Source organism: Glycine soja, chromosome 16 (assembly GCF_004193775.1).
Source record: "Glycine soja cultivar W05 chromosome 16, ASM419377v2, whole genome shotgun sequence".
Taxonomy (NCBI): Eukaryota; Viridiplantae; Streptophyta; class Magnoliopsida; order Fabales; family Fabaceae; genus Glycine; species Glycine soja.
In genome coordinates, this window is record NC_041017.1 from 8,611,921 (window position 1) to 8,631,053 (window position 19,133).

Here is a 19,133-nt window from a genome sequence, read left to right on the forward strand (position 1 = left end):
CTCAACTATATGACACACATAGTGTGCTTTTGAACTTCCTACTTTAAATACACGCGCCTCAAAATTGCTAAACTGAAGAGTTTCTTTTTTTCTGACTTTTTTGTCTCTTTACTGAGTATGAAGCACCTGCGTAGCATCTTTTGCAAAATAAAAGTATTTTTTCATCCCTTCATTAACATTGCTGGAATTTTTTAATTTAAATAAATAATAAAAACTAATTCAAAATATATTAGCAATTCAAATGAAATAATACCATTCCAATACAAAAAATATCCAAAAAGAGGTTCAAATGTTTAATTAAAATAAAAAACTCATAAAAAATAGATCCAGGGCCTTCATGCCTATGCCAACATCAGCTTTCTTTTCTAAACTCTGAAGTATCATTCCACATGCTACATTGCCAACATATTCCTGTTAGAAACAAAGGGTAGAAACAAACAAAATATTATTAATTATCGGATATACATAATCCTACAAAAGTATATTAAACTAGAAATCTAAAGAATTTAATAAATGAAATGAAAAAATATGTACCTAAACTTTTGGAAGAAGAATTGGATTTAAATTTGCATCTTTACAAATTTTTTTCTTCTTGTTTGTGTGACCAGAAAATTGAGTATTTTCTTTTAGAGGACATGTAACAATATTATGTCCTACATCTTTGCACAATCCACAAGTATTCATGTTATGTGATAGCTCTTTTCCACCTTTAAGACGTCTTCGTTTGGGACGACCTTTTGTTTTGGAAGGTGGAGGACAGTGAACAACATCGACTTGTTCCTCAAAGACAACATTGACTTGTTGGGGATCTACTTCATCATCGTCATGTGATGTTTGAAGCCGCCATCGTGACGGCAAGTAGTTAGAAGGGATTTCATGACAATCTTTATGAAGAAAAATACTGAGAATGTGACGACATAATATACCCCAAAACTCAAAATACTTGCAACTACATGTAGCTATTTTACCATCCCAAAAGACCATGTGTTTTCTACTATTAGCATCTTTATAATACCGCAACACAAATTCATTACCATTTTCATGATGAATTGAATATTGGGTGGACCTTTCAAACTCCTCTTGAAACTTCTGAAAAGCAAATCTTGTAAGAACACCATGAGCTTGCTCTTGCAAGGGTGACATAAGCTTCAAGTTAATTCTTTTGCACTTTTCTAACATTATGTCATGGTCTTCTTTTTGCTTAATATCATCAATCGCTACATCAACCTGAAATTAATTTAAATTAATCAACGTATAAGATTAGAAGTGAAAAATACTAATATATTGGCAATTACACCATACCTGCTTTGTAAAGTCACTTAAACTTGTGTGAGAATTTATAAATCTTTTAATAAATGCATTAATACTCTCTGATCTTCCGGTAGTTGTCATCCCACCAAAGAAATGGTCACGAAGATAAGCGAGTGCCCAGTAATTCCTGATTTCATACAATCCTTTCACATGTTTATTTGACTGCAAGTTATACTTAGCAACAACTTTTGGCCATTGATGCTCAAATTCTTCACATGTCTCCAATTTATACAACTCGTAAAAATCAGAACACCATTTTGAATATTTGTCCCGAAGTATAGCATTAAACCAACTACTAAACTTAAAAGTGATGTGCCATATGCAAAAACTATGTTTTGTTGATGGCAAGTCTTTTGAAATTGCTTCTTTCATCCATGGATCTTGATCCGTTAGTATAGTCTTTGGTGGCTTCTTCATCAAAGATATAAAAGTCTAAAGAAAATTTAGAAGCGTTAAAAAAAGTAGTACAGACTCTCAAACAAATTAGCGGGAAACTAACAAAATCTAGGAAGAAAATAGACACAGTATGTGTTAAATGAGTGAGGGTAATTTTGGCATAAAAAAATTAAAAGCACACTTTTTTATATTTATTTGACTGAAGTTAATTTTCTCTTTGTCCAAAATAAAATAGGTGGGACCATGAGCCATTTATTACTCCTTAACATGTGCCTTAAGGGCACATGTTAACATTGCCCATAATCTAATTTATGTCACTTCAATCTTATTAAACAACTATTAAACAATTCTTATTGTAGACATTCTAACACGTCTGCCATTAATCTATATTTATTGTTTTCATTTGTCATAAAAGATACTTATTTCTATTAAAAGTAATTTTAAAGAGAAAAATAAATTGTCAAACACTTAAGTTTATGAAACAAATTAGGCTTAATTTAATTTAACGAATTTCCACCTCTAATTACAAATTCAAATTCTTAGATGAAAAGTAGCTCACTATCCCCTCTACGAATTAATCAATTACTTGACCCCTATGCTATTGAATCAGAGCTAAAATGGGTTACACTCTTTTTGATCCTATTAATCACGGTTGCAGTGATAAAAAATAGAAATAAAAGCATGGTGAAAACAAGTACCTAAATTTAATTCTCACATAATATATGTTTTTTGAAGAATATATTTTTTTAAAAAGAAAAGTAAACTTTAAATATGACTAAATCATGTTAAAAATTAATTTTGTAATTAATCTAATGTATCAAACCTTATAAAAATATCTCAGATCCTATCGAATAATCAGATATCCGAATTACAGTAATTAAAAAAAATTGTGACTGTAAATTTGGAAAAAAAAATATTCTTGTGTGAAACTTAATTTATTTTATCTCTCTATCTTTTTTCTCATACAAATATTTATTGAGAAACTTATCAACTCAACACCTTAATTAGTGTTTGTAGCCTTCAATATACAAGCTAGTAGTAGTCCTTGGCAATCTTTGCCGTTTCAATTATGAACTTTCCTTCCTTGAACTTCTGTCTTGCCTCATAAGCTTGTAGGTACTTCCATCCCAATTCCTCACCACAGTTGCTGCAAAAGATACCAGCAATAGTGTACACACCAGTCATGAGACTTCTCTCTTGTTTTGGCCCCAAAACGATGTTCCTTGCATGAGAGAACATAAATGCTCGCCCAGTTTTTGCCTGAATAGTCAAAGGTGAACATAAAGAATAATATAAAATGTTACAAATTGAAGGAAAACAGTGATTAAATTTTGAAAGTTACTTAAGGTAAAAGACGTCATTATTTTCACGTTTAAATGTAATTTTAATTCATCAAAGTTACATTTAAACATTTTTTTTCAGCAATTTTAATCTCTATTTTAAAATAGAGACATTTATTTTCTTTTAAAAAAATTGTAATTTTAGTCTTTTATTTTTAAAAAAATATTTAGTTTCTTATTTGTATAAAATCTGTAATTTTAGTTCTTCTCTCATATTGAAAGTATTGATAGTTAAGAGATTAACATTAAAAATGATATAGATTAAATAAATAATATCCTATCACTAAACTTTAATGACATTAAAGTTAATTTTTTATCGATCAAGATTAACGTATTTTGAATATGATGGAATAACTAAAATTATGAATATTACAAAATTAAATGATTGACCGTTTTTATTTTAAAATAAGAAGACTCAAAGTTTAAAAAATAGAAGGATTAAATTTATCTATTTTAAAATAAAGAGAAAAAAATTATATATTTTTTAAAATATAAAGATCAAAATTATATTTAAATATTTTTTATTTTTATGTGTCTGAACAAAGATAAGTACTAGGAGTTTACAATAACTCATCAATCTAAAATCCCTTTATAAAACATTATTTTATTATCATAAAATTAAAGTTAAAAATCTCATATAATAATAAAAAAGTTGAAAAATCGTGTGTAACATAGTATATTTCTTTTGTAGGGTAATCATTGTTAATTTGCTATCCCATTGAAAGAGCCGCCCCCTATTGTAGAAAAATTAAAAATAGTGAAATTTATATATAACTTGTAAAAAAATCTCACACTAAAATTTAGTAACTTGAGAATTAACGAAGAAAAAGCAGTTTTCCATTTGGTCATTAATTTATTGACTTTAAAAAGATGACAATTTTATTTCAAGAATGTACATGTATACAAAACATTAATAAGCATATACATGTACGATTGATCTCCTCCATTGCATATATGTTTTGATTCTTTTCAAGCATGTTGGTATTATAAGTACGTATTGAAAAAAATTATATCTGTTCTTATTTGAAATATGAGTTGAACTTATATAGCGGTCAGGAGCTTTCTGCAATTTGTAGGCTTATCCTTTTTGATTTGTGAAAGAGTATAATTGCTATAGCAAGTGCTTGCATCAAAGCAGATCAGACTAATACAGGTATAACAAGAATAAGAATAAAGAGACATAAGATTGATTTGAAGATGAAAGAAGAAGAAAAGAAGATGAGTCGTGTTGGAATCTTTCACTTAAAAAAATTAATAAATCAATAATTAATATTTGTTAATAAAAAAATATGAGAAGAACGAAGAAAAATAGAACTGTCCTCTAATTTTGGGAAAGAAAAAGATGGATCCTTTCCTCTAAAAGAAAAACAGACAAAAAAAGAAAATAAAAAGAGAAAGAGAATGCTTAGTTTTGAGGTTTGCAGTTTAGGCTCTATTACAGTACTGAAAATAAACGATCATATAATATAACCATCTAAAAAGTTCAACACACAGGATATAAACTGATGAAGAGTTATACAAAGAAAAGTAAAAAAAAAAAAAAATGAGTTTCTTGGACAATATATTACCAGATAGTTTTTGGAAAGTAGTTCAGCGCGGAAAGCAACAGGGTTTTGGCAGTTTTTGCATCTGTATGTAGCAGATGGATCGGTATGAATCGTCATCGAACAGAATCAGATCTATATGCTACTAAACTTTAACTAAAGCAAGTATATGAGTGTTGTTACTAGCTATATCTTATATAACAAGAGAAAATAAGGAGCTCTGGAAATTATTGTGAACTGGTCAATACATGTGTGTAGACCAAACTATTTGGGAATTTGGATTGCGTGCAATTGGCAATAGCATGCATCGATCAGTCAGCAAATGATAACTCATCAGACGACTCATATTTTATTTCGTAGGAGAAAAATGTATGTTTGGTCCTTATATTTGAGGCAAAATTAGTTTTAGGGCATATTTGGTTTCCACTTAGTAATTGAAATTGTGCTGTGCATATTTCAATATAGATTTACTGGATAAAAGTTAAAAAATATGATAATGACTTCGCTTTTTTTCATTAAAATCTTATAATGAAGTGTTGTGGGTAGAAAAATATGATTAAAAGGAATTAAAGTGATCAGATAGATTTTTTTTTACAAAGATTAATTCTAAATAAAATTAATTGATATTTCACATGTCCAAAAAATAAAAGATATTTAAACTTAAAAAAAACATGACTTTAATACTTTTTTTACTGATTAACAAAATCACATATTAGAGGATGAAAATCACGTATTTTACAAGGTTGAAGGATTGATCAATTTGAAAGTAGGATGATTAAAAAGTTTAAGTGAAAATATATGAAATAAAAACACATTGATTTGACTATTTGAAAATAATCAAGTTTTAAAAATATAGAGGGGAAAAAACACATTTTTTCCATTAAATCTGACTTCTAACACGCATTCAAGATCTACGCCATATGATCTTTATCAACGGTTACAAAGCAGCAACAACATAAATGCATGGGGTATCCCGCTGCACTGAATCCTTTTCCATCACGTGGCTTGATAGAGACAATGCTAGCTACCACGGAAGACCCACTCCATCTCTAATTATCTTTTTTAAAAATTTGTTTTTTTATAAGATTTTTTTATATTTTATAGATGTATTAATTATTTTTTTTCTTTTTGTATACTTATTTAATTATTCTATCTTCAAATAAAAAACAATTAAGAAAATAGATTAAGTAAATAGAGAGATAAAAAAAAGATAATTTTAAAATAATAATACAAATAATTGACATATTTAATATAATTAATTAAACAAATTATTTTTCTTAAAAGATCTGAATTAGTTGAAAGGTTTTTAGTTAATTATATTAAACCAGTCAATTATTTTTATTATCATTTTAAAATTATTCTTTTTTATTTCTTTATTTATTTAATTATTTTTTATTAATATTTTGAGAAAGAATAATTAAGTAAGGATATGAAGAAAAGAATAATAAATATATTTAAAAATTAAAAAAATTATATAAAAAACAAACAATTTTTTAAAAATCTTATAATTAGTGACGAAGAATCCATTACACAACCATCCATTATTGATTTCTTTCTCTTTGAATGTTATCCGTTTCTTCAATCTAAATATTTTGTTTTCTATTTCCCAAATTATTGACAATAAGTGTTACTGTATTTGCGTTATAGATATAACTATAATGAGTACAAATTTGAATCATATAAACGTGAGGAATTCATTTTTGTTGAAAATTTTACTAAATTTTAACAGTATTTAAATTGAAATATTAAATTTATTAGTTAATGAAGTTAATATGCAAAAGTGAATAATTTTTGCCATTTCATTTGAATTAACATATGAAACAATAAATTTTCGTTAAAGGGAAAAAATGGAAATTGAAAGTTAAGATTTCAGTAGTAATAAAGGTAAAAATAATAACGATGATGGGCGATAAATGTTTATTGATTATGATTATTTTTAGTTACTCACTCTAAAATATCTTTTATTCTTCTCAACAAATGAGACTTGCAAAAAAGTTGCATTTATGTCTTCAGTCACAGCTTTAGGATATGTTTGTCCTAGTATTTAAAAATGATATTTTAATAAATATAATAACTATTTTTTTATAAATATATGAATTTTCAATTAATTTAGTAACAATAATAAAGAAATATTAAAAATTATATACTCACAAAATTAATATTTATATTTAAAATAGAATGTCGTTGCTATCGTCAGTTGAAATGACAGTAAATTATCATGAGGTGACATTTTCAATCTTTGTAGAGGTGAAAGTCCTTTGCGTAGTGGATAAGGTGAAAGCTACAAAGCACAAGGACTTTCATTGTGCCGTGTCCAAACGCTATTTCTTATCTCGAAGTTTTAAATATTTTTATTCATATGCAAATACTGAATAGTTGTTGCGAGTTAAGGCATGAGGAACTCGAGCTTAAAAGTCTTTGGCGCTGTGGCGGATTCAATTTAATAATAGATATCATATACATGAATAAATAAAAAACATTAAACATATAAGTAAGGGAGAAAATAAAATAGTAAGTTGAAAAACATAAAAATATAAAATTTTAAGAAAAATATAAACAATTTTATTAAAATGAGAGAATACATTTTACCTATTCTCAAATTAGGGATGAGTTGAGGAGTCTATTAAAGGGGCCAAAAAAATTAACAATAAATATTAGAATCATTCGTTTAATTTTTTTTTATTAAAAACTGTTTCTAAATAAAATAAGTAATTTTTTTAATGTTTTAATTTAAATTTCTTTTACTTAATAATAATAATTTTTTATTGTTTAAGAAACAAATTTTATCTATTTCTTAAAAAAATATTTTTAAAAAACATTTTTTTCATTTGTTTTTTTTTTAGTTTAAACAAACTTACCATTAAATTATAATTAGTAAAATGGATAACCTAAAAATTCATTAGTAAGAAATGCTTAAATTAATTAAATATAAGACATGTTCAATTAAAGACACATGTACACAATAATATATACCCAATGATTTGTACTATTTGTACTATTGTAATAAACCAATACGAATTACCTTCCAAAAAATAATAAAAAGTCATGAGGTATAACAACAAAATTAAAGAACCGCCTAAACATTATCCTACCATATTAGAGAACATTATACCTGCTGCCAAGAAGAAAGTCTAGAAGCTTTTTCTTAGACTTCTCAAACAAGTTTTATCTTTTTTATATTTTTTTATACTTTGAATAATATAATATTATATCTTAATATAACAACATAACATATTAAAAATTGAAATGGAGAGGCCCAATTTTGAACTCCTCTTTTGCATCCCAGTCCCTACTCTTCCTCATTTTAATATATATAATATTCATATATTTTTAATATAATAATATTAATATAATATTTTTATACCCTGTGTTTGTCACAGCCTCAAATAAGTGTTTGGGTGTTGGGTTTTCGGGATCTATGGCCTCAAGTCAATGGGGGAAAGAAAACTAACTAATAGTTATTGTTATAGGAGGAAAGATAAAAATTTTCTTTCAAATTAAATAGTTGAAGGGGAATGAAAAATTAGAGAACAATGGATTCAAATATATACGAGAGGGAACAAATTATAAAAAATCAAAATATTTACTTATAATTTTGTCAATGTTAATGAGTTCATTTGCATACTTTAAATTGTATATAGATCTATCAATGTCTGAGTTCATGATGGGTTTGTGACATGTTAAGTATTTTTCTCGGTGTAGCTAAGTTATAGTTAGGTATTTACATTCATTGACGAGTGGGTTGTGTGTCTTGTATTCTCACTGGAATGCTCAAATACGATTAATGGAGATTAAGCCGACTGAAGGCATGAAGGTTGAGATGACCTTTAGAACAATTTCCTATAAGTCGGCATTGCTTGAAGTCAAAAGGTCAAGGTGACTCTCCTAAAGCTCATATTATTACTCTGGTCATCTGGTTGAAGCCCCCTTCTTCTTTGATTAAATGCAACTCGAATGAGGCTTCGAAAGTTAATCCTGGGCTTGTAGTCGAGGGAGGCATCTTTCAAGATTCCAACAAGAACTTTATTGGTGGATTTTCTTCCTGTAACACCTCAAAAAATCGCAGTAGAAAAAGAGGAATCTAGAGGTTGTGCAAGCATGAGACTGCACAGTTGAGGATAACTTAAAGGAATTAATTGGTACTATCTATACCAACAAGATGCATCTATTTTTCAGTGGTCCATCACTTAAGAACTTCATAGTTAAGTGTGCTTGACTTTGAATAGTTATGGGATAGTGACCTTCTGGGAAGTTTCCTAGAAAACGTGTGAGTGAGGACAAAACACGCTGAAAAGTCTTGTGTTAGTTTGACTCCATCTTTCATTTTGAATGATGTTAATAAAGATAGAACAAACCTGCCTTTTTACAAGTTTAGATGATTGTGGTTGGAGCCACTTCCCATGGCTTTGTTTGGTCCCCCATGGTTTTGTATCTTCATTTTTCTGCTATATATTACATCTCTGGGGGTGCTTAAGAAATTTAAGGGGATTGGTGCAACCTAGATGGATGAGTTCCCTTTCTTTAGCTCCTGCTCCTCTTATTTAATGAAAAAAGACTTAACATGGAGATATTGAATCAACGCGAGCACGAAAAAAATGCAAATATGATGATAATAATGCATGCACTAGACTAATTAAACTCCATGGAGATTTTGAAATACTGAGTAATTAGTCAAACATGTTCCTTAACATGGTACATCAAAATTACCAACTTAAAGGTTAAGAAGACAACACATACCATAAACCATTTGAGTGACACTAATACTAATTACATATAGAAAAATTATGGCTTTGTCAAGATATACTAATTAACATGGTACTTTCATTATATATACACCACTAGCAAAAAACCATGTCCCCTCAACGTCAAGGAACACCCTTTTAGAAAATGAAAAGGCTAGGCTAGCTTTGGTGTCTACCTAGTCATAATCAATTCCTCATCATCCTGAGTGCTAGTTCTTGTAGCTTCCTCAAGTCATTGTTGTTGTATAGTCTTTTTTATTCTTGGATTTGGAAATCCTTTCTACTTTGTATATCTTGCATGTTTATTCCATCATTGATGCTATTGTGATCAATTGACTCAAGAGAGCTTTTAGGATATATAGGTTTCATGTAAGTGGGATAAAATGGAAGATTCATTGGTTGTCCTATAGCAGCGCTATTATTATTCCCTAGCTACTAATGATTATTCTCTTTGTCTGAGTCAATTGGGCCTTCACCTGCATCAGTTGTGCCTGCAAACATGCCACCTACATTTCAACAAAAAGAAAATGTAAGAAAATTAGAAGAGTCAGAATTATACTGAGTGTGATTAGAGAATTTGTTGTTAGAGACAGGGGGAGCAACATGGGCAACATGGTGAACAACCTAAGGCTAAAGCTTGAAGCTCAATGAAAAGCTTGAAGAAGTTTTGAAGATGTTTTGACTTTTACATGCCTAACTCCCTTGAGTGACATTTGAATTGGTTGTTATCTTGATTGTTGCATCTTAGTACATTTGATATTTTGATTGTATCATGCATCATCATGGTTAGTGTGAAGAAAAGTTTCTAAGTTAGAAAATTTTCTTCAAAGGCAAAAACTCTTTGTTTTAATTGATTACAACCTCATTGTAATCGATTACAACAAGTTGTCTAAAGTTTTAAAGAGTTAAGTCTCGTATCAGTTTAATCAATTACAACTATTTCATAATCAATTACTCTATTGTTTGAGATAATGACTTATTTATTTAGGAATCTCTGCTTTAATTGATTACCAAGTGGATTAATTGATTATTTCTCTCTCGGATAGTTGTTCATAGGTGAACAAGAACACTTTTATCAATTACCTAGAGTATCTAATCGATTACATTGTTCTTGAGTTGTTATCTAGATGTTGGATGAATACTTTAATCAATTACTTAGATAATCTAATTGATTACTTTGTTGAAATAATCGATTACCTTATAGATTTAATCGATTATAGACAATTATAACTGTTTTCTCTATGAATACTCAACTTGTGTTCACATCTACACATCAAGAGATCAATAGAGGATTCTCAATACATCTTGAAAATAACATCTTAGCCTCAGAATGAGCAAGGTTTCGTGTTGTCATTAGTGAGTAAGAGAAGAAAACAAAAGAGCTATATAGTAACTTACAACTTCTTAATCGTTTGGTTTTAAGTTTTTTTCTTGGAAGTGAGTTGTGTCTCTCCTACTTGGTTTTTCTTGCATATGGTTTTTACACGGTCATTTTGTTTATGCATGAATCACTTAAAGAATGTTAGAATATGGTTTTCTAGTTTGGGCTAAGAGTAGGGCTCTCTTAGGCTTATATTCACAAATGACCCTAGTGTTAGGTGCCTTTGTCTTTTTTCCGAGGTGGGAATTATATATTAGCTATGATTACTTGTAAGGATTCTTAATGCACAGTGGAAATCTAATTCTGGTTGTGGATTAGATTTGCTAGAAATTGAGAGTGAACAAGTATAAAAGATTGTGTCTTTTTTCTCTAGTTTTGATCTTTTTCTCTCATTCAAGTATTAATCAAGTTTTTTTCATAAAAATTCAAGTTTTATGATTGTGAAAGAAAGGATGTTAAGGAAGGATCATGTTTAAGGAATGATTGATTAATTATTGATTATGCTCGATTCATATATGTTTTTGAGATACGATCCATAAAAAAGTTTTTTTAACTCTGTTGTTAAAAGTACATTTTGTTTTGAAAACCAATTCACCCCCTCTTGGTTTATTGAGTTCCATCATCTTTTTTTAGTTTTTTGTTTCTAGATAGTGATAGATATATAAATTTGATGTTGTAGGGGCAATATAATACATCCGTGCATACACACACGTGTATGCACGCACATACATTTTTAAATAATTATTTAAATAGAATCGATTGCACTTTTGTTCTCCTACTATTGCTAAAATTCAATTTTGGTCTCTTTCATTTTTTTGTGCAAATTTAGCATTTTTACTATTTTAATTATGCAAATTTAGTTCTTATATTAACTTTAACTAGATGATTAATATTAAACAAAAATGTTGATGTGACTGTGCATGACAATATCAAGTTAGCATTTCATTAAACATTGGATGTCAAGTTAATAAGTTAAACAAAATTACATAGTTAAAATAGTAGAGGGATTTGAGGAGATATAGGGTTCATGCAAGTGGGACAAAATGGATGATTCATTGGTTGTCCTGCAAAAACATTGTTACTATTCCTTGGCCACTGAAGATAATTCTCTATGTTCTTGGACTTCATCAGGTTCTGAGCCTTCACCTGCATTAGCTATGCCTACAAGCATGCCACCTACATTTCAACAAAAAGAAAATGTAAAAAAAATAGAATAGTCATAATTATATCGAGTGTGATTAGAGAATTTATTTGTTTCTAAACAATGACGGATCTAGAAATTTGATGTTGTGGGGGCAATATAACACACATGCGCATGCACCCAAGCATATGCAAGCACACATGTTTTATCTTAAATAATTATTTAAATAGATTCAATTTCACTTTTATTCTTCCCACTATTGTTAAAATAGTATTTTGGTTTTTTAAATTTTTTTGCTAATTAGCCTCTTTACTATTTTAATTGTGCAAATTTAGTTATCGATCAACTTTAATTTGTTCTTACTGAGTTTGGCAGAACCTCCTCATGGTGGTTCTCCTCCATAGGCTCCTCCTCTAACATTGGTGTGGTGTACTTGCGAAGAGACTTTGATGTTTAAGTTAGTGGCACAAAGGTATGCAAGTATCAAAATATAGGTTGGAATGCTATTGGTTTACCTGAACCTTGATAACTCTTTTTAGAGAGGTGAAATTGGATGATAGGATCTCAATTTCCAGTGTAAGATAATGTAAATAGGGAAGTATATGATTTTACCTTATCCTTCCTCGAATAATAGATAATATCCAGTTTTAGGGGATATTTCTATCTTTTTGGTAGAAGATAGAGTTTCCCTATTACCGTAATTATATCTTCCAGATACTCTGGATTTCGAGTAAGCTTCTCAATCGATCATAAAGTATAAAGACTTGTTGATTTTGAGTAATACACATGTCCCCAAGCTCTGAAGCTAGTTGTAGGAGCTTTATAAAAATATTCTAAGTTCTCTACTTTGACATCACTATCAATAAGTTGAGTTCTATTAGTACTCATATTGGTCTAACAATAGTCAAATTTGTGAGGGATTTGGATTTCCTTTTTAGCCAAGTATTACCTTAATCTTAAAGGGAAATGGATGTGGTAGTTGTCTTTTGCTGAATTCGTTTGGTTGAGTATTCAAATAGACATATTGTCAACTGTTACTTTGTTTAGACACATTAAATGTTGTCATGCATGGGGTCACATCCATCCGGCCCACCGAATAGGGCATCTCTATTTTCATTAATGAAATAGTAACACTTTTTCTTTCAAGTGTCTACTATCGCAAGGTTAGGTGGTATTTAACTTTGGGCCCCTTGAATCGAGTGGCATTTGGTAAGGTCCCGATCATTAATTGGTCGAGTGCCCTTTTGAGGGCCATGTCCAGATTGAGTAGTACACATACCCCCCCAAAGCTTTAAGTTGAGAGAACTAATACAAATAGAAGTACCCTACCTTGGGTTCCTTGAGCCGAGTGTTAGTTGTTGAGTAAATGCCATACTCAATTTTTTGTTAAATCAAGCAAGAATGCTAGATTGGCCAAACCAAAATGCCAAAAGGTCAAATTAAGTTGGATGAATGGTCAAATCGAAAACAAAGTAGATCAGGTTGGAATATTGAATCATATTTTTACTTGTCTGCATGCATGGTTTTATTAGCTAAGTACCACATAAAATCCTTTAACTTAAATGATTAGGGAATGATTGGTTGAGCCAATGGGTTCACAAATCCTCTTCGATCTATCGAATAATTGCAATTATATCAAGTCTAGGGGTTCATAGATCCTCTTCGACCTACCGAGTAATTGCAATTATATCAAGCTTAGGGATTCATAGACATTATTTGGTCTACCAAGTAATTTCAGTCCTTAACTGGTTTAGTTGGGAGTCTGTTAAGTCGAATAATCATGTAGTTTCTTTGGTATTTCTTAATGGGCATTTTGACTCCATGGAATTTGGAGTTCCTGGTCTATTTGGTCATTTCAAATTCCAAGTGTCATTTCCCTTGAATAATTGAGTTGGGGATCACTTAGTCCAAGAAATTGATAGGTCTATTGTGTTGGACAAGTGGCCTCAATAACTTAAGAGGGGGGGGGGGGGTGCATTAAGTCTTAAAAAATTTCCCACTAACAAACTTTTAACCCCCTTCTAAATGATAGACTTTGAATGCAGAAGAAGAAACAACAATCAATTTAATAATGTTCTTTAAACATGCAAGACAAAATTGATTGCAATACCATAAATGAGATAAGGGAAGAGAGAAATGCAACCTCGGTTTATACTGGTTCGGCCACTTCCCGTGCCTACGTCCAATCCTCAAGCAACCCACTTGAGATTTTCCACTATCTCTGTAAATCCTTTACATACTTTGAACACACCTTGCGATCCCTCACCCTTGTGTTCAAATATTCTCCAAGAGATAACCCGTCTCTTGATTACAATTCTCACAATCCAAGAGACAACCAGTCTCTTGATTACAACTGACTTTCTAAGATGAACAATAAGATTTCTCTCCTTTAGAGTGGATGATACAAATTGAAGTTCCTAGAGGAATTTCTCTTTTTTAGAGATGATAATACTATTTGAAGTTCCTAGATGGATTCTCAATAGATTTGCAAGTGTTTGCCCAAGAGTTGTTGAGAGAGCATTTGGCAATTAAGTTGTCTTGGAATATCTCTCTTTTGCTTTTCAAAGTCAGACACACATATATATAGACCCTTCATGCCTTTTCAAAATGGTTTGAAGAGATGTGTCTTTTCAAAAAAAAATTTTCTGAAATTCTTCACTGGTAATTGTTAGATTTCCAGTAGAGTTAATTTTCATGCAAATTCTTTTCTTCCTGCAAATATTTTCAAAGGGAAATCCAACTAACCAGAAAATGCACCGGATCGTCAAGTATTTAAAATTAAAACGGATGAATCCGAGTATCGAACTCAGGGAACTAGGGTCAGACAAAGTTATATTCAGAAATAAGGCATTGATGAAACAACATTGATAATTGAAGGTTTAAAAATAGAATTAAACTAAAATCTATGAAAGTAGTAAAAATTGCAAGTAAATAAAATTGACAGCAGTAGGTAAAAGCGTTGGGTCTTTCTAACAAACAAGCTGATGCATATAAAGATATTTCTCTAATTAATCATGCTCTTGTGTTCTATGTTGTAGCCTAGATTACTAAACCTCGATCCCTAGTTAGGCTGAATTAACCCAAGCTTCGTCCTCAGATTCCTCTTATTGGACTAGGCTTAATTAAGACAACCCTCGTAGGTTTAGACTAACTTAAACTAAGTTTTGTCCGCAGATCCTTCTTGTAAGACTAGGCTCAACTTAAATAACTTACGAAAGTTTAGACTAATTTAACCTAAGCTTCATCCGCAGATCCCTCATGTAAGACTAGGCTTAACTTAAAAAACATTATTGTAGCATATTTGAAAATCAAAATTTAATCCGTAGATCCTTCATTTAAGACTAAGTTTCAATCCTGCTTCAATCAAGTTCTAAGGCAACAATACATTTCCCAAAGCTAAAGTCACCTAACTATGCACACAAATGGGTGATCAGACCAAGAACATACATAATTTAAGCACTGAAAGAAGCATTGAACATAATAAACACAATCAATTAGATATTAAAGTAATTACATCAGCTGTTCTTTAGAAATCCCCAACAAGGGTGTTTTGCTAGCCATTACAGAAAAACCCTAACAATAATTGAGATTAAGAGTACAGAATAATTGTTCTTTACACAAGAAGGGGGATCCCTCCTCCTCTTCTCAGCACCTCACAATCACTCTACAGCTCACTAATCTCTCTAATTGAAGAACCAAAGTTTTTCTGCAAAAGCTGCTCCTCTTGCTGCCTCCAGAGCTTCTATCTCGAAAATAGCACTATGGTGTACTTGCTCTGGCTAAAAGCTGTGTTGTGTGTCTGTTGTTGTTGTTCCCTAATTCTGCACAAAACAGGCTCTGAATCCACGATGTTGCGCTTAGCGCCACCCTCGCGCTTAGCACGAGTTAGTGGATTTGAGCTTAGCACCAGTCATTCGCTGAGCCTGGCTAAAGACAACCGCAACGCTTAGCGCGTAACCTAAATATTTATGCTCTGCCAAATTCTTCTGTCGTGCTAAGCGCGTTGAAGCTACACTTAGCGTGGTATGCGCGCTTAGCCCAAATGCTGAGCTGAGCCTAACTGTCACTTTTAGCACTTCATGATTTAGCCTCTCTTTAACCTGAAATCGCACAGATTTCATCATTAAATCCAATGGAATATTCTAGAGACAGCTTTAGCAATAAAACAAGATTTATTTACAAATCCCTACAAAATAACTATAAATTGGGGAAACTATACAAGTTTTGGAAAATGTTTTCTATACAAAAGTTAGTCGTATAAGACAACTAACAAACTCTCCCAAATTTACAGTTTTGCTTGTCCTCAAGCAAAGAAAGAACAACACACTTGTCCGTAAGTGACAACATACAGTGGTCAATAAAAAATGATGTTTGCTACACATAAAAATTCAATCACATGAAATGAATATCATGGAATGCTTCAATAAATTGCTTTTCACAAACATGCAGCTTTTCAAAGATAAGAACATATGCATTAGAGTCTCAACTGAAATAAGTCAGTAAGAATGACAAATATCAAGGAAAAGAATCATCAACCAAAGCCTCACAGTCATTGTTTCACTCAAGCTCAAGTGTTTAGGCTCATTCCATTCCAAACAACTAACACATGTCCCAACCTTTGCATTTCATCTCATATCATACAGAAATAAACACACAAAATGAATCCAAAGGACTTTCTAGGCTTGTAATGGGGTTAGGCTGCCAACAAATCATGGTTTTTCTAGGATTCAAAAGCTTAGATTCTAGGAGAGCATTCATCCATAGATAAACCTTACTTTTTCATTCATTCTTACCCTATACTTGCCTTGATTTAGGCACTCAGCTTTCATTTCATTAATTTATAGCATACACACTTATTAAATCAATTCATACTTACAGTTTTTTTAACACATATATACAACTACAATATGCGTATGTACATAATTTAGTGTGTGTATGCTATTTACTTTGACCACTTCAATTCTTACCCTGTATTTCCCCCAAATTTGGAATGAATTTACCTTGGCAATTACTCCCCCAAATTTGGGACAATTTTGCTTTGAACCAAGCTTCTGAGGATGTTGCTCTCCTACAACCTAAGACAAGGTAGCAGGAAATAACACTTTATAGGCTCAAGGTTCAATCAATCAATAACTCATTTAGCTCAAACTGGGTGCAAGGGATATCATTCAAGCACAAGGTCAGCTTTTTGGCTAAGTGGTTATCACAATCAAAACATAGCCTTCATCATCCTCAATTTGTGCATTCAGTCCATACTTGAGAGATTCATGCAAAGATAAGTACTAACTGATAGTCGTTTCTCTCAAAATTTAAGGATCACACTCTCATCGGGATGTGGTTAATGCATTCCTTCATAATCAATCTAACAATTGACTAACATTTTCAGTCATACTTCCAATCACATGCTCATTCTCTTTTAATGAATGCAAGCTTGATCAAAACAAACATCTAATCATTCCAGTCCACTCAAATCATATAGTTGCTAATTCAAATCATTCGCAAACACTCATTTCATACAAAACAATCCACTACATATCATTTTCAATCAGTTCACTGTTCAAACAAGCTTTTTGTACAAGCAATCAACTCAAAGTACTGAAATGTTTAAAGACTGGAATTAAAAACAACTAAAATATAAAGCAAACTAAAAAGAAATTAAATAAATGATAAACTAAAGTGTTCATGCTTTGCAGAAATTAAAACTAAACATAATTTAAATAACTGAATAGAATTTAAACATCCTGCTCATCGTGTGGCTGATCTTCATTAAGATCCAGTACTGGAGTAGCTGGTACATCCTGGATAGGCTGCTCGGGCTCCATGACTGGCGAAGATGGCAAGGTCTCCTCAGGAACAGGTGCAGGAGATGGCTCTGGTCTCTGATCTGTAGAAGTCTCTTTCTCCTGAGCCAGGTACATCTGCATCATAATAAAAGGGCTCAGGAGAAGTGAGCTCATCCTCCCCCTCTGCTGCTGCGGGCTCCTTTGACTTAGGCTCCTAGCTAGGCCACCTGTGTCTGAAACTCCTCCACGGTCATGATGGAAGGCAGGTCGAGGCTCTGAAGACTCTGCATAAGGATGACCTGCCCTCTATGGAGGCTTTGTAGCATTGAATGAAGCATCTCTAGAGTGAATGAAAATTCTGATGGTCCAGAAGATGAAGGAGCTGGAAGCTGAACTGGAAATGGAGCAGGAATAGCTGGAGTTTGTGCTGGAGTCAAACTGGGAGGATCTGGAGCTGTGGATGAAGAAGGAGTTGAAGTGTCTGGCACTACTGAAGTAGTGGGGGCCTCTAATCTCTTACCCCTGGCCTTCCTTGGCCCTCTAAATGTCACTGTTGGATCATCTAGATTCCAACATTTCTTCTTAATGTATGCCAAGTTAATGGCATGGCTCAGGATCTCTAGGGATCTAGAATCTGATTGGACTCCTCTAGCCTTACACAGAGTTTTGATCAAGGCTGGGAATCCAAGTCTGGAAGAATCGTGCTGGGCAATAAGAGAGATCTGGTGGGAGATGAGGTACCCCACATTCATATCCATCTTCATAATGATGCCATAGATGAACTTGGCCCTCTCCAATGTGATGTCAGAGGTGTGGGAGGTAGGGACCAAGTTACAATAAGAAAGAACGCTCCATGTCTGAGCTAGAGTAGTCATGTTCTTCCTTAAGATCTTCAAAGGGAGACCATCAGCATTCAGCTCAAATCCCCTCCCTAGGATACAGAGCTTAACAACTAACTCCTGAGGATCAAGCCTCAGGAGTACAAATCTCGAATAAGCACATAAAGTTTCCCCCTCTTCTATAATCACTGGGGTCTTTAGAAAAGTATTCAAAGTATTTTCATCAAATTTAATCAAATGACCCCTGACCCGCACTTGCTTGGGCGATTTATCTTTTGGGTCTATCGCAACCTACCCTTCGGTGGGAGGGCGACACAAAGGTTCATGGGTGCGTCTTCCAAGGGAGGAAGGCGCGTGGAGTCGCCACCAACGTTTATTCGAGGAAAACGTCGGAAAAACCAAAATGCGGTCTACGAACTTAATTGTAAAAGGTTCGGGAGTTGTTTTTATGCACGGAGAAGGTATTAGCACCCCACGCGTCTGTCACGAGGGACGACAACCTTTAATCGAGTGTGCAAGACATGACTTCAAAATTATGTATTTTTTTCCTTTTATATATATATTTTATGTATTTTCCCTTTTTTATGTTTTTTAGCTTTTTATGGGCCTTTTTGTATTTTTTTTTATCTTTTTTATGTTTTTTAGCTTTTTATGGG

General features: G+C 31.9%; 2 protein-coding genes across 3 annotated transcripts; both read right to left on the minus strand.

Annotated features, from left to right (window-relative positions):
- Positions 1-196: 196 nt before the first annotated feature.
- Positions 197-2,437, minus strand: LOC114389457 (protein FAR1-RELATED SEQUENCE 11-like). 2 transcript variants are annotated; one of them, XM_028350140.1, is made up of 3 exons: positions 1,303-2,434; positions 535-1,227; positions 203-411 (listed from the first exon to the last, which is right to left on the minus strand). In XM_028350140.1, exons 1-2 carry the CDS (start codon positions 1,726-1,728, stop codon positions 535-537), a joined length of 1,119 nt encoding a protein of 372 aa, XP_028205941.1. In that variant the 5' UTR covers positions 1,729-2,434; the 3' UTR covers positions 203-411. The 2 variants fall into 2 exon arrangements, with proteins under 2 accessions (XP_028205943.1, XP_028205941.1); XM_028350142.1 differs by having other exon boundaries at positions 197-1,227; positions 1,303-2,437.
- A 55-nt stretch (positions 2,438-2,492) lies between these two features.
- On the minus strand, positions 2,493-4,775 carry LOC114389458 (protein yippee-like At4g27740). Its single transcript, XM_028350143.1, has 2 exons — positions 4,616-4,775; positions 2,493-2,967 (listed from the first exon to the last, which is right to left on the minus strand). Exons 1-2 carry the CDS (start codon positions 4,709-4,711, stop codon positions 2,740-2,742), a joined length of 324 nt encoding a protein of 107 aa, XP_028205944.1. The 5' UTR covers positions 4,712-4,775; the 3' UTR covers positions 2,493-2,739.
- Between the last annotated feature and the right edge of the window lie 14,358 nt (positions 4,776-19,133).

Coding starts and splice junctions, on each gene's coding strand:
- LOC114389457 (XM_028350142.1), bottom strand. CDS start 1,728: ATGAAGAAGCCACCAAAGACTATACTAACGGATCAAGATCCATGGATG. Junction 1,228..1,302: donor TAAGTGACTTTACAAAGCAG/GTATGGTGTAAT, acceptor AATTAATTTCAG/GTTGATGTAGCGATTGATGA.
- LOC114389458 (XM_028350143.1), bottom strand. CDS start 4,711: ATGACGATTCATACCGATCCATCTGCTACATACAGATGCAAAAACTGC. Junction 2,968..4,615: donor TACTTTCCAAAAACTATCTG/GTAATATATTGT, acceptor TTGACTATTCAG/GCAAAAACTGGGCGAGCATT.